Source organism: Chroicocephalus ridibundus, chromosome 6 (genome assembly GCF_963924245.1).
Source record: "Chroicocephalus ridibundus chromosome 6, bChrRid1.1, whole genome shotgun sequence".
Lineage (NCBI taxonomy): Eukaryota > Metazoa > Chordata > Aves > Charadriiformes > Laridae > Chroicocephalus > Chroicocephalus ridibundus.
The window spans coordinates 39,708,653-39,729,525 of NC_086289.1; the positions used below are offsets into that span (position 1 = coordinate 39,708,653).

At 41.8% G+C, this 20,873-nt stretch overlaps 1 protein-coding gene across 22 annotated transcripts in view; it reads left to right on the forward strand.

The window, feature by feature from the left end:
* Nucleotides 1-20,873, forward strand: part of PCDH15 (protocadherin related 15) — an 811,115-nt gene that overhangs the window by 704,310 nt on the left and 85,932 nt on the right. For all 22 annotated transcript variants that reach the window (XM_063340181.1, XM_063340176.1, XM_063340196.1 and 19 more), the window contains 2 exons: nucleotides 10,827-10,967; nucleotides 12,933-13,045. In XM_063340181.1, the coding sequence (XP_063196251.1) occupies nucleotides 10,827-10,967; nucleotides 12,933-13,045 (254 nt within the window). The remainder of the gene's footprint in view (nucleotides 1-10,826; nucleotides 10,968-12,932; nucleotides 13,046-20,873) is intronic.

Genomic DNA, 20,873 nt, shown 5'->3' on the forward strand with positions numbered 1-20,873 from the left:
TGAAAGATGTACGGATCGCTTCTGTGGAGAAATCAAGGTACATGCATGACGGAGATCAAAATCACTGAATGTGGGATCCTGTTTATTACCGTTATAACAGGCATAAATGCATATGACAGTAATGTTAAGATAACGTTCTTTGAAATCAACTGTTGCATTTCTTTGATTTTTATGAAGATTTAAAAATAAAACTCCCCTTAGGCATTTAATGAATACAGTAGCCATAAAAGTTAGCCCCCTACAGAGGAAAGCTTTTAAAATAGTTTTTGAAAGTTGGTATTTTATTTCAAACTAATGGCTGATGGTTTTTACTTTTAAAATAAGGAAGAAGATAGAGAAAACTATTAGGCATAAATGACTTTGTTTCTTTTTCCGACTGAGACAACCTTTTTAGATGTTTTGTGCTACTGGCAAATCCCTATTTATTTGGATCTGGCTTTGGCATTAAGCGGTGTCACAAAGTATTTCATATGAATTCACCAGATATTGTTTTAAAAAACACACAACCTTTTCTCTGTTCAGCAAGAGTGTCTTCCTCTAAACTTGCCTTAAGGGAAAGACTATTCTTTGCTATCATCATCAATATTTTAGTTGGGTTTTTTGGGTGTTTTAACCTGATGGAATTTTATTTCCCCAGTCCTAATAGATCTATTTTATCAGTTCAGGAAAAGAAAAAAAGACATACAGCTTTAAAACACGTCTCATTATCAGGAGAGGTCTAGTAAGAGCCAAAATAATTCGAAGTATTCAAGCCTGAATTTTTCTGTTGTCATTTTACAAGTAACGTAGACTATTCCTCTGTCAACATTGAACTCCGCTCAGAATAAAAGTCAAGCTAGATTTTTTTCATCGTCTGCAATAAAAGCTGCTCAGACCTAATCAGCTCTTCAGAGACTGCCACTGTTCTCAGCAAATCCCAACTTTGCTTTGCATTGTCAAATTAATATAGATGGTCTGAGAATCCAAACTGAAAAGCTCGTGGGGCCAGTGGAGTTTGGCTCTCCATTTCAGCCCACAGGCACCATCCTCAGCTCGTTCGTCCTTTGAGCTGCCGGACTGGGGCTGTTCTGGTGTTGCCCTGTTGTTCCTTCTGGTCCTTCAACAGCAAAGGTGACAGCCATGTGAGTGGTAGAAAAAAAAATTCACGCCACTGAAGGCCAACCTTAATAAGTCATCATCTGTAGCAAAATATCCAGGTATTTTACTTACTGTGTTATTTTTTGGCTGTGAAAGTGCTCTTTCAGTGATGTTTCTGAGAAAAGATCATGGCTTTATCTGCAGCTTTTGACTTCTAAAGGACAAGTCATTAATATAAATGCAAGGATTAAATGGTCAGTGAGGGTGGCAAGGGTACAAAAAGTAACATAGGTGAAAGATTGAGAGGTTGGAAGAGACTTGTGACATGGAGTTTTGTGGTCTGCAGTAGCAGTGTATTTCCCGAGTGATTTAGAAACTTAGAGCATATAGATATGGAAGTGCTACGAGTGACTAGGATATGCTTCCAAAACAGTCACAAGGAGTGAGAGTGAGCGTTTACTCTTAAATGAAGAAGTGTTTGATTGGTTTATTGGAGATGTAGATTAAAGTTTATCTTGTGGCTTTTCGTTTAAAAAAACCCCAACACATCAAATCTCCATGCAGTAAATTGTTTGCGACTCAGTGTATCTTACATGTATGAATGTATATATGTGAGCAAATGAATAGCTGAGTCGGAATGAAGATGTGTAATTTTTTTAATTTAACTGTACAAACCTAATGCCTAAACCATTAAGCCATCATTAGAATGCAACTGTTAATAATAGGATTGGTTTGGTTGCAAAAACCTATGGATTTCTGGTTACCGTTAACAGTTACTAATTCAAAACAAAAATTATCTATGCTAGATTCAAGTGCTTCCAAGTTGGTATTTCATTATGTTTTTATTCTGACCCGTGGATTTCAAAGTGGTCAAAAAATCATGGCCTAAAGGCGTAAGAGATATCTGATAGTTATTCCTTCAGGTCCTTAGTGAAATGTCAATTAAAAGATAGAAACCAGTGCTTTTCACTAAAGGCCGGAGCAGGATTTGAAGGGCTGTCTTGAGCAAATGTCAGTTTCTTACCAGTTTCTCCATTGCTTTCCTTTCTTTTCCAGTTCGAATTCACTTTTTTTTGCAGTGACTGGGAATATAGGCTATGTTTCAGAAATTACTTTTACATTTGTTTAAAACAGTCTAATTTGAAATACCATTCTGGTCATTGAAATCTGGTAAATTTTGATTTACGTGTATTTCATAGAATATGGTAAATCAACATATTGCCCTCTGCTTTATTGGAACAGTCTATATTATATTTTTCTACAGGTTTAAAATAGTTATGTGGCATCTGACTTTTCAAATTCCGTGGTACATCCTGTAGTTGTTCACCCTGTCTCTCCCAGAAGAGCTTACATTTAATTCCAGGCATGGTACGTGTAAAGGGTAAGAAAATACTGAGCAGAAAGCAACAAAAACAGGCCAAGGGAGCCAGAGGGAATTATGGTAATAGACTAGAGCCATGGTTATATGGCTGCCAAGGAAAGGCTTGAGTACATCTTCAATTATTTTTGAATAACTGGTATACCTGAGTAAAATCAAAATCTTCAATTTTACAAACATCGCAATTGAAATTGTTGAGAGAGTTGAGCATGCTTTCTCTTCAGCATTTGAATAATCCCTTTAAGTTATAAGTACTGATATATTCCAAATATTGTGTTGTGCAGAAATCTGAAAGAAGAGAGGGAGGAAGCTTCCAGCTTCTCAGCTGGAAGGTAGACCAGCTGAGAAAAGTTGTAGCGTTTGCCTGGGCGGTAATGGTGAAGAAGCAGACGGGTGAGGCATCACAGCCACTGGGCACACTGAGCTCAAAGGAGAAAAACACTGGGTTTAGAGGCTGCGCTGTGTAGGTTGTAGGTCGGAAACAGCAGAGACGGTTGTGTGTCGAGGGTTTCCCTCATTATTATCTTGAGTTTTCTTTCCAGAAGTGTTGTCCAGCTGGAGCTTAAGGGCTTTGTCTATTTATCCGGGGCTCCTTGGTATCTAGGAGTGGATTCGTTTAGGCTCTTGGACATCGTGGTCAAGTGTCACGTTCAGGATGATTCTGGAGCCCTGTGCAGTGAAGCTGTGCCTCCAAAATGCGCTCGGATTTCCCAAGCTCCCAGTGTGCAGAGTCGCTCAAGCAGGCTCTGCTGCCCTAGGGCTGCCAAAGTGGCTCCAGTGAATCCCAGATGGGTTTGCCCTGCTGCATACAGTGTAATCGGGTGTCTGATTAATCCCAGACAGAAACACGATAAAACTAAGCGAGAGGGATGATTTTTTCCACTACAAACTCCTTGCTTTCTTTCCTGGAAGTACTCCATTGACCCTATTTAATTTCCCCACCGACTCTTTTGTGTTGAAGACCGTGATGCGACCAAAAGACAAAGTCAAAAATGGTGAAAGGTGCAAGCAGGTATCCATCCTGTGGGAGGTGCATAACTTTGCAAGGGTTTTGTGTGCCTGGGAAACCACAGAAATGCTGCCTCTCTGATGGAGGTGCCAAAGAAATGCTTCTAGCAACTAAGGTAGATGTAATAATATCCTGTAGAAAAATATTTCTTTTGAGGTGTTGTTTTGCTGTAGCTAACACAAGTGTATGCAGCTGTGGTTTCTCTCGGAGATATTTTCAAGTCTTCACAGGGAGAGATACCTCAAGTCCCCAAAGGCTGGATGAAGTTAGTGTCCGACTCTCTCATCGAGACACTTCTGAATTTTATTAGCACAGTCGTTAGTATAGAATCATAGAATGGTTTGGGTTGGAAGGGACCTTAAAGATCATCTAGTTCCATCCCCCCTGCCCTGGGCAGGGACACATCCCACCAGACCAGGTTGCTCCAAGCCCTGTCCAACCTGGCCTTGAACCCCTCCAGGGATGGGGCAGCCACAGCTTCTCTGGGCAACCTGGGACAGGGGCTCACCACCCTCACAATGAAGTATTTCTTCCTGATATCTCATTTAAATCTCCCCTCTTCCAGTTTGAAGCCATTACTTGTCCTGTTGCTTCACTCCCTTATTAAGAGTCCCTCCCCAGCTTTCCTGTAGGCCCCCTTTAGGGTACTGGAAGGCAGATAATAAATCTCCCCAGAACCTTCTCTTTACCAGGCTGAACAACCCCAACTCTCTCAGCCTGTCTTCATAGCAGAGGGGCTCCAGCCCTCAGAGCATCTTCTTGGCCTCCTCTGGACTCGCTCCAACAGGTCCATGTCCTTCTTATGTTGGGACTCCAGAGCTGGACGCAGGACTCATGGGAGTATCCCCAGCCAGCATCTGTCACTGTCTGTTGTTTGGGCAAATAGATGATCCTTTGTAGCTGAAGAAAGCTGAGGCCTGTATCAGGGTTGGTACAGATGCATAAATCCCTCAATTCAATGTCGGTTAGCTCTAAGAGGCCTCAGGACTGTTTATAGTAATTCCCCTCTCAGTGCTCAGCTTGAGAGCTTAGCTCTCACAGAATGACAAGTGGCCTTGCCTAGAAGCAGAGTTCTTAAAATGCTTCAGGAGTGGCAAGTGAAAACGCATGGAACTGGGGTCTAGACCCTGCTTGGGCCATCCGGGCAAGTCCCTGCTTCTGCACTCGGCAGCTCTACGGACACCCAGCTGAAACTGCTTCTGAACTGCTTTCCTCTTGCTGCTCTTCGACTTGGGTTTCGATTTAACTCAAACTAAAACTAAATGCTAACCCATATTGTACGTGGCCCTGAAAAAAGGGCATGGTGTCTTCGTTTCCTGTGCAAACTAATGTATAGTCTGAATTAAAATGGCAGGGGCAGTCACTTCGGGAGCAAGAGAAAGGAAAGCAAAAGGACTCATGTGGCTCTGCGGAACGATCAAACCAAATGCACAGCAGATCAGTGGTTTGCCTGAAACTTTAGAGGTCAAGCTTGATCAGTCTCAAGACTGGGAAGGTTTTGGTGACGAGAAAGAGCTTTAAACCTGGTTTATTTCCTATTATGTAGCAAAATTTACAAATCTGTATGCGAAATGAGGCAATGGCGTGTGGAGGGACTTGTACGGTGGTTGCTTTTTTGCCTGGCAAAGGGGCTCCCTGTGCTTCTGTTCAGCAGGTTTGTACACACACCTGAGCCATCCAGGGACACCTGAGATCATCCTTGGAGAGAAGAGGAGTCTCTTTCATTGTCAACAGTTTATGCTTTGTTGAAGTGGCGTGGTGATGAAAGACACCAGATGATTATGGCTGTGTTCTCGAAGCTCTTAGCCCTCCACGTGTTTTGAGAGGAGAGCACCATGAGCGATTTGATAGATGCTTAGTTTGCTCGCTTTGTTTATCAGAAGGTGAATATTCCCAGGATTGATATAACTTGAGATGTTTGCTTTTCCTGTCTGTGCCTTTTTTTTGTATGGTTTATCGCTGTAAAAGCTTGAGTATTTCTTCCATGAGCAATTCCCCTGCATATTCTGATTTTGTTGATTTGAAATGTCAATAGAAACAGATGCAGAACACTAGTTTTAACGAGCAGCCAGCTTCCAGAGCTCCAGAACATCCAATTTAATGGTTGCTCCAATCTCTTAACACCTTGTAAGGTTTTTGTTCAATGGAGCCCTTTTGTGAAATTGAGAGTAATTGTCCTGATTGTTTTACAGGCACCCACTAAAAGAAAGATGCTAACAGATATTTAATTAGAGATTTCACAGATACTTAATTGGAGATAAAAGCATTTTCAGGCAGTCCACAGCTTGATCTTTTAAAACCTGTTACTGTTGGATTTCATAGTGTCTGCTGGAGGTTTGTATATGGGAAACACTCTGCAAATTCAGAGTTCTTAAAGTAATTTTATCTCATAGCTTTAAAAGTTCGTGTTCTTCTTGTGTTCAGCTTGTTACAGTTAATAAATCAGAATTTCCATATTTAGTAATTCAGAATTTCAGGCCCTCTGGTTGAGTTACATGCTAAAGAATAAAATATGTCAAATTTTAGAGCTTATAGAAGTTAATTTAGGGTGAACGTACATGAGTACACCATTCACAACCTAGAGCTGGTATAAGACCCACCAACATCATTCCACCACTCTGGGGTCTGACCCGTCTTTCTTGGTTGCTTTACTTTGAGCATGTTACAAAGAACATGTGCAGCCACCTGTAAATTTTGGGGTTTGTCCAATTTCTTTCATAGAATTTACAAAATTTGCCTTAGTGAACTCTTCGCAATGCAGATAATTTGGATTTGCATTGAAATATACAGATAGAGATAATTTATTAAACTCCTTACCAGTTTCACATTTTATCTATAGTACCCTCAGAAGTTTTCCGACTTCAGTCGGGAAGTGGACTTGATAAATAAGTCTGTATTCATTAGGCTGCTATTCCAAACTAGTACAATCCAGATCATTTACCAGATGCACATCTGGGATCTTCACGAGTAGACTGCAAATGAAAGTGAAATGCAGTTTTTCCCCGCTCTTCCCTGGGCCAGATCATTCTGGTTTTGTACCTCTGTTACTCATTTGGATAGTAGAAGTAGCGATTCCTAGCTTCATTTTGAATTGCTTGCCGAGAGATACGTGAAAACCTACAGAAGTTGTTGTTGTGTTACACTTCTCACCGTTTTTCCTTGCTTTCTCGCATTCCGATTTCTCTGCAGCCGGTCTATGGCAGTTGAGAGTTATCTGGAGAGCGCAGATGTGCAGCCTCCACCGCCTCTTTGCCCAGGGCCTTCCTGTGCAGCCTCATCGTCTCGTGGAAACGTTGGGGACATTTTCCTACCTGTCAGCTGTGTCACAAATGAAATGGCGTTCCCCCAGAGCAAATGGAAACTTAGGGAACTATGCGGCAATAAAAGAAATAATTGAAGCTGGATGAGCTTTACATCTAAGTTTCATATTAGGCTTGAACTCCCAGAAAAACTTTGGTTTGAAAGAATGAGCTGGTTCCTGCCAAATACAATCCTTGCTCTATGGTTTTTTTGAGAGTATTACCTGCTATATTCGAGTATTGCTGTAGACATAGGAATGCATCTAAATTAATTTAGAACAGAGGCGAAAGATGATTAATATTCGAGATAATTAAAACTTGCTTCTAAATAGATTTCCCTGGGAAATCTCTCTGGAGATTTTTCTAATTACATTGGTGCCAAAATATAGTAAATAAAAAATAAATCTCTGTTTTGTTATTTTCAGAAATGACAGGGAAAAAAGCATACTTGATAGTCATACCAGGAACAATAACCTGATGAGATTTTTGTTTATTTAATAACAAATTACCTGGTGTGTGCAGGTTTAATGATGATGATAGCTTTTAGTCTTCCAAGCAAATGTGAGGACCATTACTCGGAGACCAAATAGGGTGGATTTCAGCAGGCAATTTCCTCTTAATTATAACGTTGAAGAAAAATGACTGAATCGGAGAATGCCAGAGGGAAAGTAGTATAATCACCTCTGTTATGCTATGATCTCTGAAATTTCTCACGTTTTCACGATTTGCACTCGTTAGTATGCATGGTCTTGTACTTTTAACTCTTAACGTGGCCTTTCACAGATTAATTCACTGAACACCAGAATGCATCTGGCGGACCCAGTTCTTGAATTATTAAAGGTGCTGGCTTGCTGGCGGCACTGGAGCAGTGTACTGGCTAATAAACCCTTCCTGGGCTGGATTTCCTTGGAGGGCTGGAAGAGGCAATGTCCTCGTGGCCGCTGCAGTGACCATCATCCAGCGGAGCAGCTCTGCGCGTCTCCCTGCAAAGTCTGCGAGTGCCCGGGTTTCATCCAGCCCTGCCTCGCTTCTCTTTACGCGCAAGGTGCTACCTGCGCAGGGGTTGATGGGGAGGAGGGCTGAGGTGGCCTGGCTGCCTTGTCCTCTGTCTTACTCTTTTGCTATTAGACTTAAGTATTCTTGTCCTTTTAACAGTTGTGAAATTGATACCACCAATTAAATTCTTACGAGCGACCTATAATTTTTAATTCAAATAAATATTCTTCGCTGAAGGGTCACTTATCTCACATTGAAGTATAGTTAATTATTTGAGTAATCCTACTACTCATCAGAAGGTAACGTGGCAAAATGTGACACTATGTTCAACAGCTCTGTAGCGTGCATTAGCATGATGTGAAATACCTGTGCTAAATACGTTCCAGTAAATCTTTAAGTTTAGACGGTGTATTTTGACTGAGCATTTCAGTGCACTTTTTGTGGTATCAACAAAATGTTGATATGAGTTAGTGAGCTGAAGCCACTTTTGTAGCTGTTTCTATTACTGTTTACAAAAGTAAATTTAATGTTTCCTTGTAGTTAGTAGCTGACGGGGTACATTGAATATATTTTCAATAACAATAAAGCTGCTTTATACCACGTTATTGAATACAGATGAAAGTTGCCAATTTGCTATTAATGGAACTGCGGGCTCTGGTATTTTATCTGTTTAAATACAATGCAAAGATCAAAACCGAGTCTGAGGTCTAACCTCAGCAGCATTAAGAAACTGAAATCATACCAATGATAGGACCTGAGTTTCTAAGTGCTTCTCTGAATCTACTCCTAAATATATTTCACAAATAACCTAGTTTGAATTTTGTGAAACGTCTCAGGTGCCTACGTATCCAGGTAAGACAGACTTTGGTCTGCTGAAAAATAGTTATTCAGACATCAGTGTGCAAAAAACCCTTTCTTTGCTTTAAAGCCTTTCTTTGCTCCCCCTTTTTCTCACAGTTCTTTAGTACGTGTTTTTTATTTAAGGCTTCACTGCTTAATAATGTGCTGCGACGTCACCTGTTAATCTTTGAAAACAGTGGGTTACTGTCAGTACCAGTGAGGGGACACTCGCCGAGAATGCAAGTAACCTGTTAAACCGTAATGCCTCCCAGACATCCTCTGTAACTGGTCGAGGGTACAATTCATCTCACCCAAAAAAGATCTTGGGTGATTCCTGCCAGGAGTGGCAACCAAGATGATTATGGGACTGGAGCACCTCCCTTATGAGGAAAGGCTGAAAGAGATGGGACTTTTTAGCCTGGAGAAGAGAAGGTTGAGGGGGGACCTGATTAATGTTTACAAGTATCTAAAGGGTGGGTTTAAGGAGGACGGAGCCAGGCTCTTTTCAATGGTTCCCAGCGACAGGACAAGGGGCAATGGGCACAAGCTAGAACATAGGAAGTTCCGTTCAAATACACGGAAAAGCTTCTTTACGGTGAGGGTGACAGAGCACTGGAACAGGCTGCCCAGGGAGGTTGTGGAGTCCCCTTCTCTGGCGATTTTCAAGACCCGCCTGGATGCAGCCCTGAGGGATGTGCTCTGGGCAATCCTGCTCTAGCAGGGGAGTTGGACTAGATGATCTCTAGAGGTCCCTTCCAACTCTGAAGATTCCGTGATTCTGTGATTCCATGAGTGTCTGCTGCTTTTAAGTTAGGTGGGTGCCATGAACCATCCCACCACTACCAGAGAAAGCTCCTCTGTACGCATGCGGGAAAGCGGCTGCTGGAACAGGGCCTGGGGTGCCACCAGGGAACGGTGGGACCGTGGGCATCCCAGGGACAAGCGTTGCCACCTGTTTTGCTTTTTGGGACTGACATGGGTCACCATAAGCTGCCAGGGCCCTCCCATCTCCGACATAGGAGCAGCTGTCTCTTAGGCTGTGCTTATGGGCATGATGTTACTCCACATCCTCAGGAGGTCCCTGGAGGGTGTCTGCTGCAATTTCATCATTGGAATATAATGGATACTTGAAGAGACTTAATTCTTCACAATAAATGTTATTTATTTAGGCAGTTAGTGTTAAAAGAGTTAAATCAAGTAAATAGCCTTCTATTAGAAAATGCTGAGTTACTGGTCTGAAAAACTCACCTATTATACCCTCTGGCAGTGTCTCTTCTGATTCCCCTTTTAATTTGGTATTTCAGGGTGCATATGCACGCAGACAATTTCTGACATGTGCGTGGGCTGTCTCTGCTTGTTCCTTGTCACTGGAACAGGGTTTGAACAGTGGGGAGGGTTCATCACAGGGCTACTTAAAACCCTGTACAGCTCAGCCACAGAAAGAGCATTGTGTTGGAATATGTTTGGAAGTGGGTTCCAAACACGTAATCTCTGTGTTTTACTGCTTAAGAGATGGGGATTTTGAAATGTGGCGGTTCTTCATCACTTGGTTTTGGTGAAAAGTGAAGCCTTCACATGCTGCTGCTTGACTCCAGTGTAAACCAGCCCATTTAGGCTGCGTGGTGGGTTTGCCCAGGCAAAACACTGCTGTTTTCACCTCGTCTCCTCTAAAAGAGAAGCCTGTGAACGACCCGTAGGCTGCGCTGTCCTGTATACGCAGAACTATACTCCGACTCTTCAGAAAATAATACAACGTACATATTCCCATCTTCAGGAACAAGACACTGTAACTTTCAGGACAAGCTGAATAAGTGTTGGAGATTTTAGAGTATTTAGAAGTTTCTTGAACTTCAAAGGAGGTTTTGTAAAACATTGTTGAGAACTGAGTAACCAGCCTTAAGCCGTGTCCATCTTCTGTCATTTAAAAATGGCAGTAGTTATAAAACAGACCACTGGTTCTGTCTGTATTTCAGTAGATGGGTTTTTCAGCTTTCTTCTTTCCAAACCTCTAGTCATTTTTCTTACTGGACCTCTTGGATGTCACTGTAAGGTGTTTTGGGGGGGTGACAGGGGGGCTGCTTAGTAACAAACCCAGTTCTGAGGAAGGTAAACTGCAAGTTTTGTTTGTGGTGGTCTGTTTAGCAATGTTGCATTTTAATCATTGAATAACTTCATGAGAGGTGTAAAAAGACAGAAGTATGCAAGTTGCTTTGTTTTTGCCTTGCAGGGCACACCAGCAAGTCGAGTCCGATACAAAGTCGACGTTGTCCAGTTCCCTTACAGTGCCAGCATTTTTGATGTGGAGGAAAACTCAGGACGTGTAGTAACCCGAGTAAACCTCAATGAAGAGCCAAGCACGGTGTTTAAGGTATGAACTCCTATAGCTGTACATTGTCAGTAGATATTGACTGCATTTGGTAGAATTCCTTTTACCTTTGTGTTTCTCCGTGTTGCTTTACATTGCATAGAAAGAAGTGAAAGTTTTGTTTGTTTGTTTGTTTCTTTAATTTCTTCCTGGCACGTGTCATGCCTTTTTGATTTCAGGAGTATCTCGAATGGTTGTGATTGCGGCTCTTACAAGGGCAGGAGAAACAGGGAGGCAGCTAAAGCGAACCTCAGTTTTTGGAAGTTACCTTGCTGATCTCCTTGGTTTTAGTGGGGCTGTCAGTGTCCCAATTTTCTGAGAACTTTATAAGAATGGCAAGAAATCTTGTAGAGAAAGTTACTGCGCAGTTGGATAGTTGGGGACGTTCTGTTCGCAAGTGCTATAATGTAAAACATTAGCTTTCGGGAGACTTAAGTTATTATTGTGGTGTTATTGTTGCTGAAGGGTCTCAAGTGTAGTTAATGTGGAGTAAGTTACGATTTTGATGAAAATCATTGGGACAGATCTCCTTTCTGACATCCATGAGTGGAAGGGGCAGTTAAAAGTTAAAATTAAAGCGTGTCACTAAGCAAAAAAAAAAAAAAGTATCTGTAATATGTGGGTGTTTATATGTAATTTCCCTACTTGGAAGCAGCCCGCCTTCTGTATGGTCGTTCAGGAGTGTAATTATTTTGTGTGGCTGTTTTCTGCAGCTGTGACGTGCATGTGGACATGGAGCTACTTTTCTATATGAAGATGGCTCTATATTAGGGCAGACCAACGGTAAATTTAGCAGAGCGATGCTTTTCAGAAAATACAGGTGCTTAGGGAAGAAGCGCAGAAAAGACTCCAGAAATCAGTGATGTGGAGACTTTGAGTTAGTATTTGCATTTAGACCATTGGGCTTGTATCTGTCGCTGAATCTTCTGTGAATTTGTCCAGTCAATTTTTAACCCACTCATACTTTCTGCAATTATGATATCTTGCACTGCTGAGTTCCTCGTTATATTGGCTGAAAAATTGTCTTCTTTTGTTTTAAGCTGTCTCTTCACCGACGTATTCTGAGAATAGCTTGGACTAGCAGGAATGAGTTGAAAACTCTGTACTAGAATGAGGTGCTGACCTGCTCCATTTAGTGACCTCTCGAAATAAGGACAGATTTAGAGAAATAGGAAACTGGAAGACTGTCCATTACTCCTTCTTCAGTGGGCTGATCTCTCATCCTTTTGCTAGCAGATAGCTTACCTTCATATGAAAGCTGAAAACAGGCGAACCTTTTTGTTGCATTAGGAAAGCACAGATTAAATAAGCAAATAGACATCAGTAAAAATCAGATAATCAAAAGATTTATAATAGGCCACCTTTGGAGAAGGTCTTCTGGTCTTGTCCATGTTTTAGCATACAGGGGATCTCTTTTCTTAAGAGGATTTTTTTTTTGGAGGGGAGGTAATGTTAATTTTTTTCATTTTGATATCAGACCTCGGTTTTAGTTATTAATATCATCAACACAGAATTCTTGGCTAGCACTTTTTCTGTTTGTTTTAGTGGGAGTTTTAGGTGGTTTTTCAATAAATAACGTGTAAATGTAGAACTGAACCATATACTGTTAAAGCAGTTGAAATTGGTTCTGGAGTTCTGAGTAAGCACTGTGCGTGGTTAGGTGTGAAGGGAATCCCCTGAAAAATGTACCTGAAGCCAGCAGGGTGTTTTGGAGAGGTATTTGTAGAAGGCTGTTGTATTTGAAGTCCCGTTTCAGGTGTTTCTCTACATTTTCTGGGAGATGGTTCAACTTGTGGATGGCTGTTGCCTTTTTCCTCTATGTTTTGTTCTTACACAATGTATGATGTGCAGTGAAAGAAAATCTCGTCTGACTTGTTAGACCCTGCAAATACAAGAAGTCAACATGCAAGTCAACGTAAAAAATGCCTTTGCCTGTACTGAGAGAGTGATTTTCTGTATCTTTTATAGCTAGTGGTCATCGCATATGATGATGGGGATCCTGTGAAGTTCAACACCACTACCGTAGAAATTGCTGTACTGCAGCCTTCAGTAATTCCACGGTTTACACAGGATGAATACAGGTAAGGCATTTATTCATTCACATTGTAACTGTTGTTTTTTAAGTTGAAATAAGTTCCTCTTTGAATGCTAGTCTGAGATATGTGGGCTACAAAAATACTCTGTTGTCAGTGTGGAAGTGCTTCCCTTGTGTATACCTCAACTTCTGTTCCTTCCGCTGTTCACTTTGGCTCACGGAAGGAAATAAGGCACAAAAATTAGGATTGAACCAAAGCACCAAAAATCTTGTGTACTTAGAGCTGATAACGTATTTACTGATGTTAACTCTTCTTTAGAAGAATCGGATGCTGCTCTGAGGAGAGAGCAGTCAGCGCTCAAGTCCCCCACAAGCATGACAGTGTGAAATTACATGCAGGACTTTTTCCACAGCACTCCTGTTTGAAAAAGGGAGGGTGGCAAAATACTTCAGAGCCGCTTCTTTCTCTTAGAAAGAAGATAAATAAAATTTCTCTTAGAATAACAAGTTATTTGGCAGCCAGCCATTCCCTAGTCGTATCCGATAGTGGTGCAATTATACCGTCTTAACAGGTGGTCTCCAGTGTCTCCAACTGAAAAGATCTGTAGGTGACGATGACGGTGAGGAGAGATTGGTTTGAAATTACCCTCTTGGAAGATGTTTAAAATGTCAGTCATATGAATAAACAAAAATTCTGTGCATTGAAGTCGTATCTGGGATCACCGGGCCTCTAGGTTAAGTTGCCTCCGGTCTGCTTGAGTGTGTTTTGATTCCATACACCAGTCATGTGGGACATGAGAGGGTTCAGGCTTGACGTCTTTGGTGTTAGAAGGTCAGATGATAGTTATTTCTATTACAGAGTCATGGGCTGATGAAGTTTACATGACAATGTAATAAAATCAATTTAATAAAATCAACCCCATTTTCTTAAGCTAAAAAAAAGATAGGTGGTACACAGGCTGATTAGTTTGTTAAATTTCGTTACACAGAATTAGTTCATAAATGGTTTCTGCTATGTGTACAGTAATAGGAAATAACAGGATCAATGCACGCAGCCTCCTGATATCTAGAAGTCACAGCCTTGCGGCAATATGTGGTTGTGATTCAAATGGAGCAACGTAATCAGTATCAGAATATAATTTTGTACAAATATTTCTAAAGCTAAGTACTGCAGGAAATCAGAAATTGGAGGGAACGTTATTGGCCTCAGTAGAGCCTAACGAGAGGACTTGCTCGGCTATTTTAAGGGGTTTAGACAAAAATTCATGAAGTGCGTTCTGGTTTTCCTCACGATTAGGATATTAGCATTTTGAAGGAGTACGTTAAAACGAAAAATGGCAAAATACTAATTTTGTATTTAAAGTTGAAACAGAAATATGAAATCTGAAAGAACAGTGCAAAATTAAAAACTTTGCATTTAATGGTAGTGCAAATGATAATCCTTTGCTGAAGAAATGTTCTTAAGAGAGATTATTCCTGCTGCTCCCTATATTTTATTAGATATCTTCAAACGTACGAGGTGTAGTTTGGGTGATGTAGCAGAAGGTAGGCCTTTAAATAAAAATGTTTCTATTTGTTTCTATAACTTCAGCTATCGTGGGAAAGCGTACGGTTTCTGAATAATATTTAAAGCCTTTCTGTAACAGACGCAACCTTCTGTATTACTGTTTTCAGGAAAAAAAGTGAACAGGTCCTATATACGTAGCTGTGAGGAAAAAACAATGTCTAGCGATGTTTAACAGAATGACATGAAAATACGGTACTATAAGACTTTTCCAAGATACTCCATGTTTGGGGTAAATTATAAAAGGTAATTTATCCAGACTCAGGAGCCAGCCGGGGGTCACTGCTAAGGGCTTACTTAGGAGTGCACTTTGTTTCCTTTTTCTTTTATAACTTTCTTCCGAATGACCTTCACCTTTAAGGAGCTTGTCCTTGGATCTTACCTGGTGACAAATGCGATCCCTTAGCAGCGTGACACGCTCTGGGCTATCCGTTGTTTTGGGAGAGGCTACAGCGCAGCCACAGTGCCTCAAACAAATCCAGCCTGAGGAGTGCTGAGGGCACGCTGCGCTCCACCTCTGCGAGGTAAAAGGGGGATCTGGCGGTTCTCACCTCAACCAGCACAGCGTCTTTGTTTGCAGGATTGGGAGAAGAGACTTCAGCGTTTAGGAGCACAGGTGGAGTTTGCATCACCTTCTGAAAAGTGAACTGAGCTCACGCTTCCTGAGGCCTCTTTATGGGAACTTTATTTCACTACAATGGAGAAAGCTTAAAGTAAAAAGCGGGTCATATCCCCTAACACCCTTAGATGACAACTGAATAACCCATGTTACCTTCTCCTCCTTGCGAACTCATCAGGATTAGCTGAATAGCCCAGTTTCTCTTTCCAAAGAAACAGCGCTACTCCATTCTTGGTAAATTCTTTCATGCACACCGTAGTAAAATAAACTCTTAAAATCTTTTGGGGGCAGTAAAGGCAGTTACTCATTTTCTTCAATGTCAGAAATTAAATGAGAACAACCCTAAAACTTTCTGATTCAGCTCTGAGCCTCTCAAACATTTTGGAGCAGGACTAGTTTTGATTCCTAAGGTTTTTCAGGGATTGTCACACTCTGCAAACTGCACTTCGTGTTTGGTTTCTTGACAGTGATGCGAGCCGAAACTGGCAGGCTTCATATAACCTTATTTTTCAGGTGACAGAGTATATCTTCAGGGTAAATGTCAGCACGGAGTAATGGTGCTGCTTGCAAAATGATAAACTGTTGAATGTGGACACTAGAATTTCTGCGGAATTGAGAATTAGTGGCCTTAGAGTGGATTAGTATTGATCTTTGCTTGCATAATTATCATAATCTGGATGATTCCAGCAGGATGATTTTTTTCTAGCTGTTTTACAAACTTCATTTCTGTGTATTTTCAAAAAGGTCACAGTTGAGCAGTTTTACAGAATAAAGCTACCTGCGCAGTTGCAGCATGTATTACAAATCAGAGATAAATACAAAAAACAGGAAAGAGAGGGCCAGATGGCACCATCAGAAAGGCCCAGCCGTGGTAGGCAGACGGGAAGATGAAAGTGCAGCTCTGCCTTCAGCCGTGGGTCTGGCAGCTCCCTGCTCTCTCAGAAGGACACCAGCATATCTACTTGCAGTCCTGTCCAGGCTCCGGGAGGCTTTGATTGATTAGTATCCATGATTTAAAGTGAATGCCACAGGAGGCAGCAGTCAAGTAGATGAGAGTCAGAAATTTGCATTTTATTCACTGCCTCTCCCTCTGCATTATCCCATAATTTGGGGCAAGTTAATTAGTCTCTCCCCCCCCCCCCCCTTCTTTGTTTGGATTGTAAATTATGCTGGAGACTTCTAAATGCTGCTGCGCTATACATACAAAACAGCAAAAGGAAGCTAAGAGCTCCGAGAACTGTAAAATACAACATGGAGCTGTTACTTTGTGATGAGTGATAAAATATAGTTCCTTCCTAATGACTGAGGTAGACGACCGTGAAAGTACATCAGAGAGATATCTGCTGCAACCAGTCAGCTCTTCTGGTGGGAAGTAGCACGTCAAGGCCACGCATCCCAGCAGCCTGGGTCAGCGTGCTGTGGGACGCTCCTCCTCCACGCGCTCACACCCTCTTAGGAGCAGAGCAGCATCAGCCAGCAGCTCCGCAGGATCTGGTCCAGCAGCTCCGCAGGATCTGGTCCAGCGGCTTGTGAAGACGCCACTTGAGGGGCTCGCAGGCCGTTAGCATAGTCAGTAAGGGCCAGATGATCCATTCCTGGTGCTCCTTGAACGTGACTGTCTTCTAGGGAAGCCGATACACTGCAACTCTCACAGATCTCTCTCTCATGTATCCTTAGATGGGAGCCGAACTGCCTTCACCGCACTTCAGCTGGCACTGCAGGTACTCCTGTGCTCCTGGCCTGGGCCTTTGTTGTGAAGCTGCAGAGTTTAACTGCGTTAGCAATGTGCATCCTTCTCTGTTTCGATCCTTGTCACGGATATTAAATATGTCTTTGAGAGAGCTGACAGCCGCAGTGCCGGCTAAGCCAAGTGTTTTCCAAACCAAGTGTTGTTTGCTCATTCCACAAAAACGCAAAGTGTGAAGAGGCAAAAATCAAAAAGAATCAAAGGCCTAGAACATGCAGACATTTAATTGTAGATGGCTGGTCCACCTCTGAGCCTGCTTGACCTTTTGCTGCCAGGGAGGGAGACTGCTTGTGCTGCTCTTCTCGCCGCATCTCCCCACGGGGTGCACGGCAGGCAGTCAGGCTTTGCTGGTTCTGCAGAGTGCTGATGGCAGGAGGAGGCACGTGTGCCGAACCTGGCGCACGGGGTGGTCATCAGCAGTGTTCGGAGAAGGCCTTGAGCTGCCACTTCCACTGCCCCTCTCCAGCCAAAGTGACAGCCCGGAGAGCAGGGCCGCGGGGGTGCTGGGCACAGCAAGGGGATGACGAAAGGCACGCAGCATGTGAGACTTTCTGCATCACTGCCCAAAACAGGCCATGGCTGTTCGCACAGTTTATGAAGTTTTTTTAATGCTGACTTTGATCTTGTTCTGCTTAGTGCTGGCGGAACAGCCACCTCTCTGGCAATAAATCACTTGCCTGGGAAAATCAGATCGGCTGTTTTGAGTGGTCCCTTCCCAAGCTATTATTTCTCTTGTCCCGACGGCTCCATCCAGGTCACCTCTTGATTGAACTCCAGAGCAAGTCATTGATCCAGAAGTTTCCATTTCTTCCAAACAGGTAATGGCAGCACTTTCATTTCTTAATTAACAGATCATAATTAGTAACGCTATGGAACAGCGAAGACCAGATGTGAAGTGAACCTCAGATGAATATAAAGAGATTTTTTATTTCTTTTTTTTGCAAGCCTGTCCCCTTCATGAGTAGGTTCTCATTTTAAAAAAGTAAAAGTTCAAAGGGACTTGGGATCTTTTTCTTGTTTTGTTAATTAATAAATATCACATTCTCTGCAACGAGAAGGTCATTGCTAATAGCAATGTGCTGCTGTAGCAGGAAATGAAATGTTAACTGAAAACAGCGTCATTGGTTCCTAATTATTGCCTGTGGGCACATTAAACAGGTGTTCAGCCATTTCATAGCAGAAGAAGGAAAATACTGAAAACTTTTAGCTTCTGTTAGTATTGCATTATAGGTCCCCAACCTGTTCGAAAATATGTGTCCAGTTGTACGGTAATCTGAAGTTTGGTTCCAATTTATAAGGAAAAATGTGAAGTTGCAAATTTGAGGATATTGCTTAATGTAAATGGAGTGTGGCATTTTATCTTTCTACTAGCAACAACACTCTGCTGTGAAAATGTGTTCTGGTTAAAAAATGAGACTTTGTGACATGTGGACCTCTCGCTCGCTCAGCAGAAGATACGATGTAATGTTTTCCACTTAATTAAATCCATCAACACTGTAGGCAGATATCATCCAAGCAAATAGCTATGTATCATCGGATTTCACAGAACAAAATTATGGAGGCATATCGGGTGTCAGTTGGAAGCGTTATTCCGAGAGGCTGTTCCCATTTCTCTGGTTTCCTGCTGTTCAGTCAGACAGTTATTCTCATTGGGGAATGGGGAATCTGCACAGAGGCACTGAGGGTATGGGGGGCATTTCATGTTTGAAATCTCTCTGATTCGGTGCCTCCTTCAAAAAGGTGCCGTTTGGTACAGAACAGCATCCACAACATTGTGAACAGCTGAGGCCTCATAGAAGCAACTGTGCTTTTCTTATCATGAGTATCCTACTGATTCGGTCATCCTTCTTTACAGAGCAGGAGAGAAAAAGACAAGTATTAAGAGAAAGGAGTTATTCCAGGGAGAGGGAAAGGTTAATGTATGCATGTCTTAAAACATCAGGAATGGTAAGTTCTCTTCAGAAATGAGGACAGCTGCTGAGAATGTCCTTTGTTCAAACCAAGAGCAGCACAGGGGGGAAACAGGGGACACCAGGGATTTGGAGGGGAAGGGAACACTTTTGGGTTGAGGGCAACAATGAGGTTTCCAAAGCTGTTTTCTTACTGACTGACTGACTTGTCTCTGACATGTTGCTTTGAGAAGTAATTTGAGAAGTCATAACTTGTTTCCTGTAAGTAAAATGGTACTATTCAGGGAATCAAGATGCTTCCTAAATGAAACTGTGTCCCAAAGTGGCAGGATATAAACTTCGGCCTTCGATGCAGTTGGGTTTTCTTCAGGCGGCTCGTGATCTGTATTTCTTTAAGCCTCTGTTGACTTAAGTCTTCTCTTTTCTTTCCTATTAGAGCTCACTGCCATTTTAACTAGTGCTCAATAAGGGGGTCATTTCCCCCTTTTTGTAACAAGAGAGCACAGGGGTTTACTTTTATCCCTCAAAAGTATTTTATTTAATGGTGGTAGCTTTAGAGCATCCATTTGGGTAATCCTTTTCCCAGGATATCCAAGTCTTACTGCTGCTTCTCCCGCCTTTCCCATAATGGAATTTACATTCACATTTTATGAATGAAAGACACGAAAAAGAGTGCAATACTAGCAACATTTTTGATGCAGCATTTCTGAGGTGGGGGAAAAAATAATATTTTTCCTCAAATTGAAGCTAGGGGAATGATGCGTAGGTTACAACATGCGTTTTTAACTCAGAGGCAGCTTGGCTTGAGGAAAATATGTGTGATTTTGCCTTTGGAATTGATGTCTTATGGTGGCGTTCTCCTGGTACTTATTTTGGCTTTGTAATAAAAATTAAGAAAGCATATGGTTTATAAAAGTTAGGAAATTAAAGCATGGTTTGCCATGGAAAAATTAGCGTGCGAGTTAGCAGATGATTGCAGTGTAGTAGAAGGATCACCTTATTTTTCTGGTTTTCCTTGTTGTAGGAGTGATACATTGCATTTTATTAAAATCTTCTTCTTTTTACCAAATGAAAAGGAAACTCTGATTTTATGTGGGGTTTTTTTTCGATGAAATCTTACAGTGAAATGAGTCTAGCTGCATGCTACCTGGTTAAAGTAGAAGAGGGGTCCAGGTCCGCGCAGGGAGACTGCCTTTGTTGTACTGGGGCAGAGCTTTCAACACTGTGTTGCGGTTTAATGAAACGTAGAACCGCGTCACTCTGGGAATGTGAATCTGGAATACAAATACTACACAAATGTAGTATTAAACCCTATCGGCAGTGTATTATGAGAGTGCAGAGCCTTGGTCTTAGAACTGATCCTATCCATGCCCATCCATCTGACTGATTCCAGTATGGGAGTGAGGCCTACGTTCTGCTTGATGGGAATTTATTTTTTTTCCCTTTTTTGCTTCTGTAGTAATCCTGACAAATTTTCATGTCTTCATGTCCTTTGCTTTAATTTAGGAAGATTGGTGGGATCACACAAATGCATTATGCCCGATGGCAGGGAGATCACGGGAACAAAATTTGACATCTGGTTGAAAAGATAATAGGTTATGACAGGGGCCCACCGTAACAACATCCAGACTCCCTTGTCATCTGTTTTAGAGATAAATACTGTGAAAAGGTCATATTGTCTTGGACCAATTTGAGAATTGGGACAGAAAGTGAGGATTTTAAGTACAGTAAGGAATACAGTATCCTTTTCAGGACACTTTGAAGATAAACTGCTTGAAAAATATGTCTAATTAAGAATCACTGTCTCTGTCAAACTGTTCAGATTGTTACAGTTGCACATACAGGAAACTGAAAATGTGAAAAATTGATCAATTATTGCTCTAAAATGTGGCTAAGTCCTCCTTTTTCTGAGCAAGGACAGGAATCCAAAAATAGTTGGCTGTGTCGGTGAAAGGATTAAAAGAGCTGCCATCACAATGTTTACTTTTTCCTTATTTCTTTACTTTTTGTTTTGCTACGCCAGTTAGAACCTTG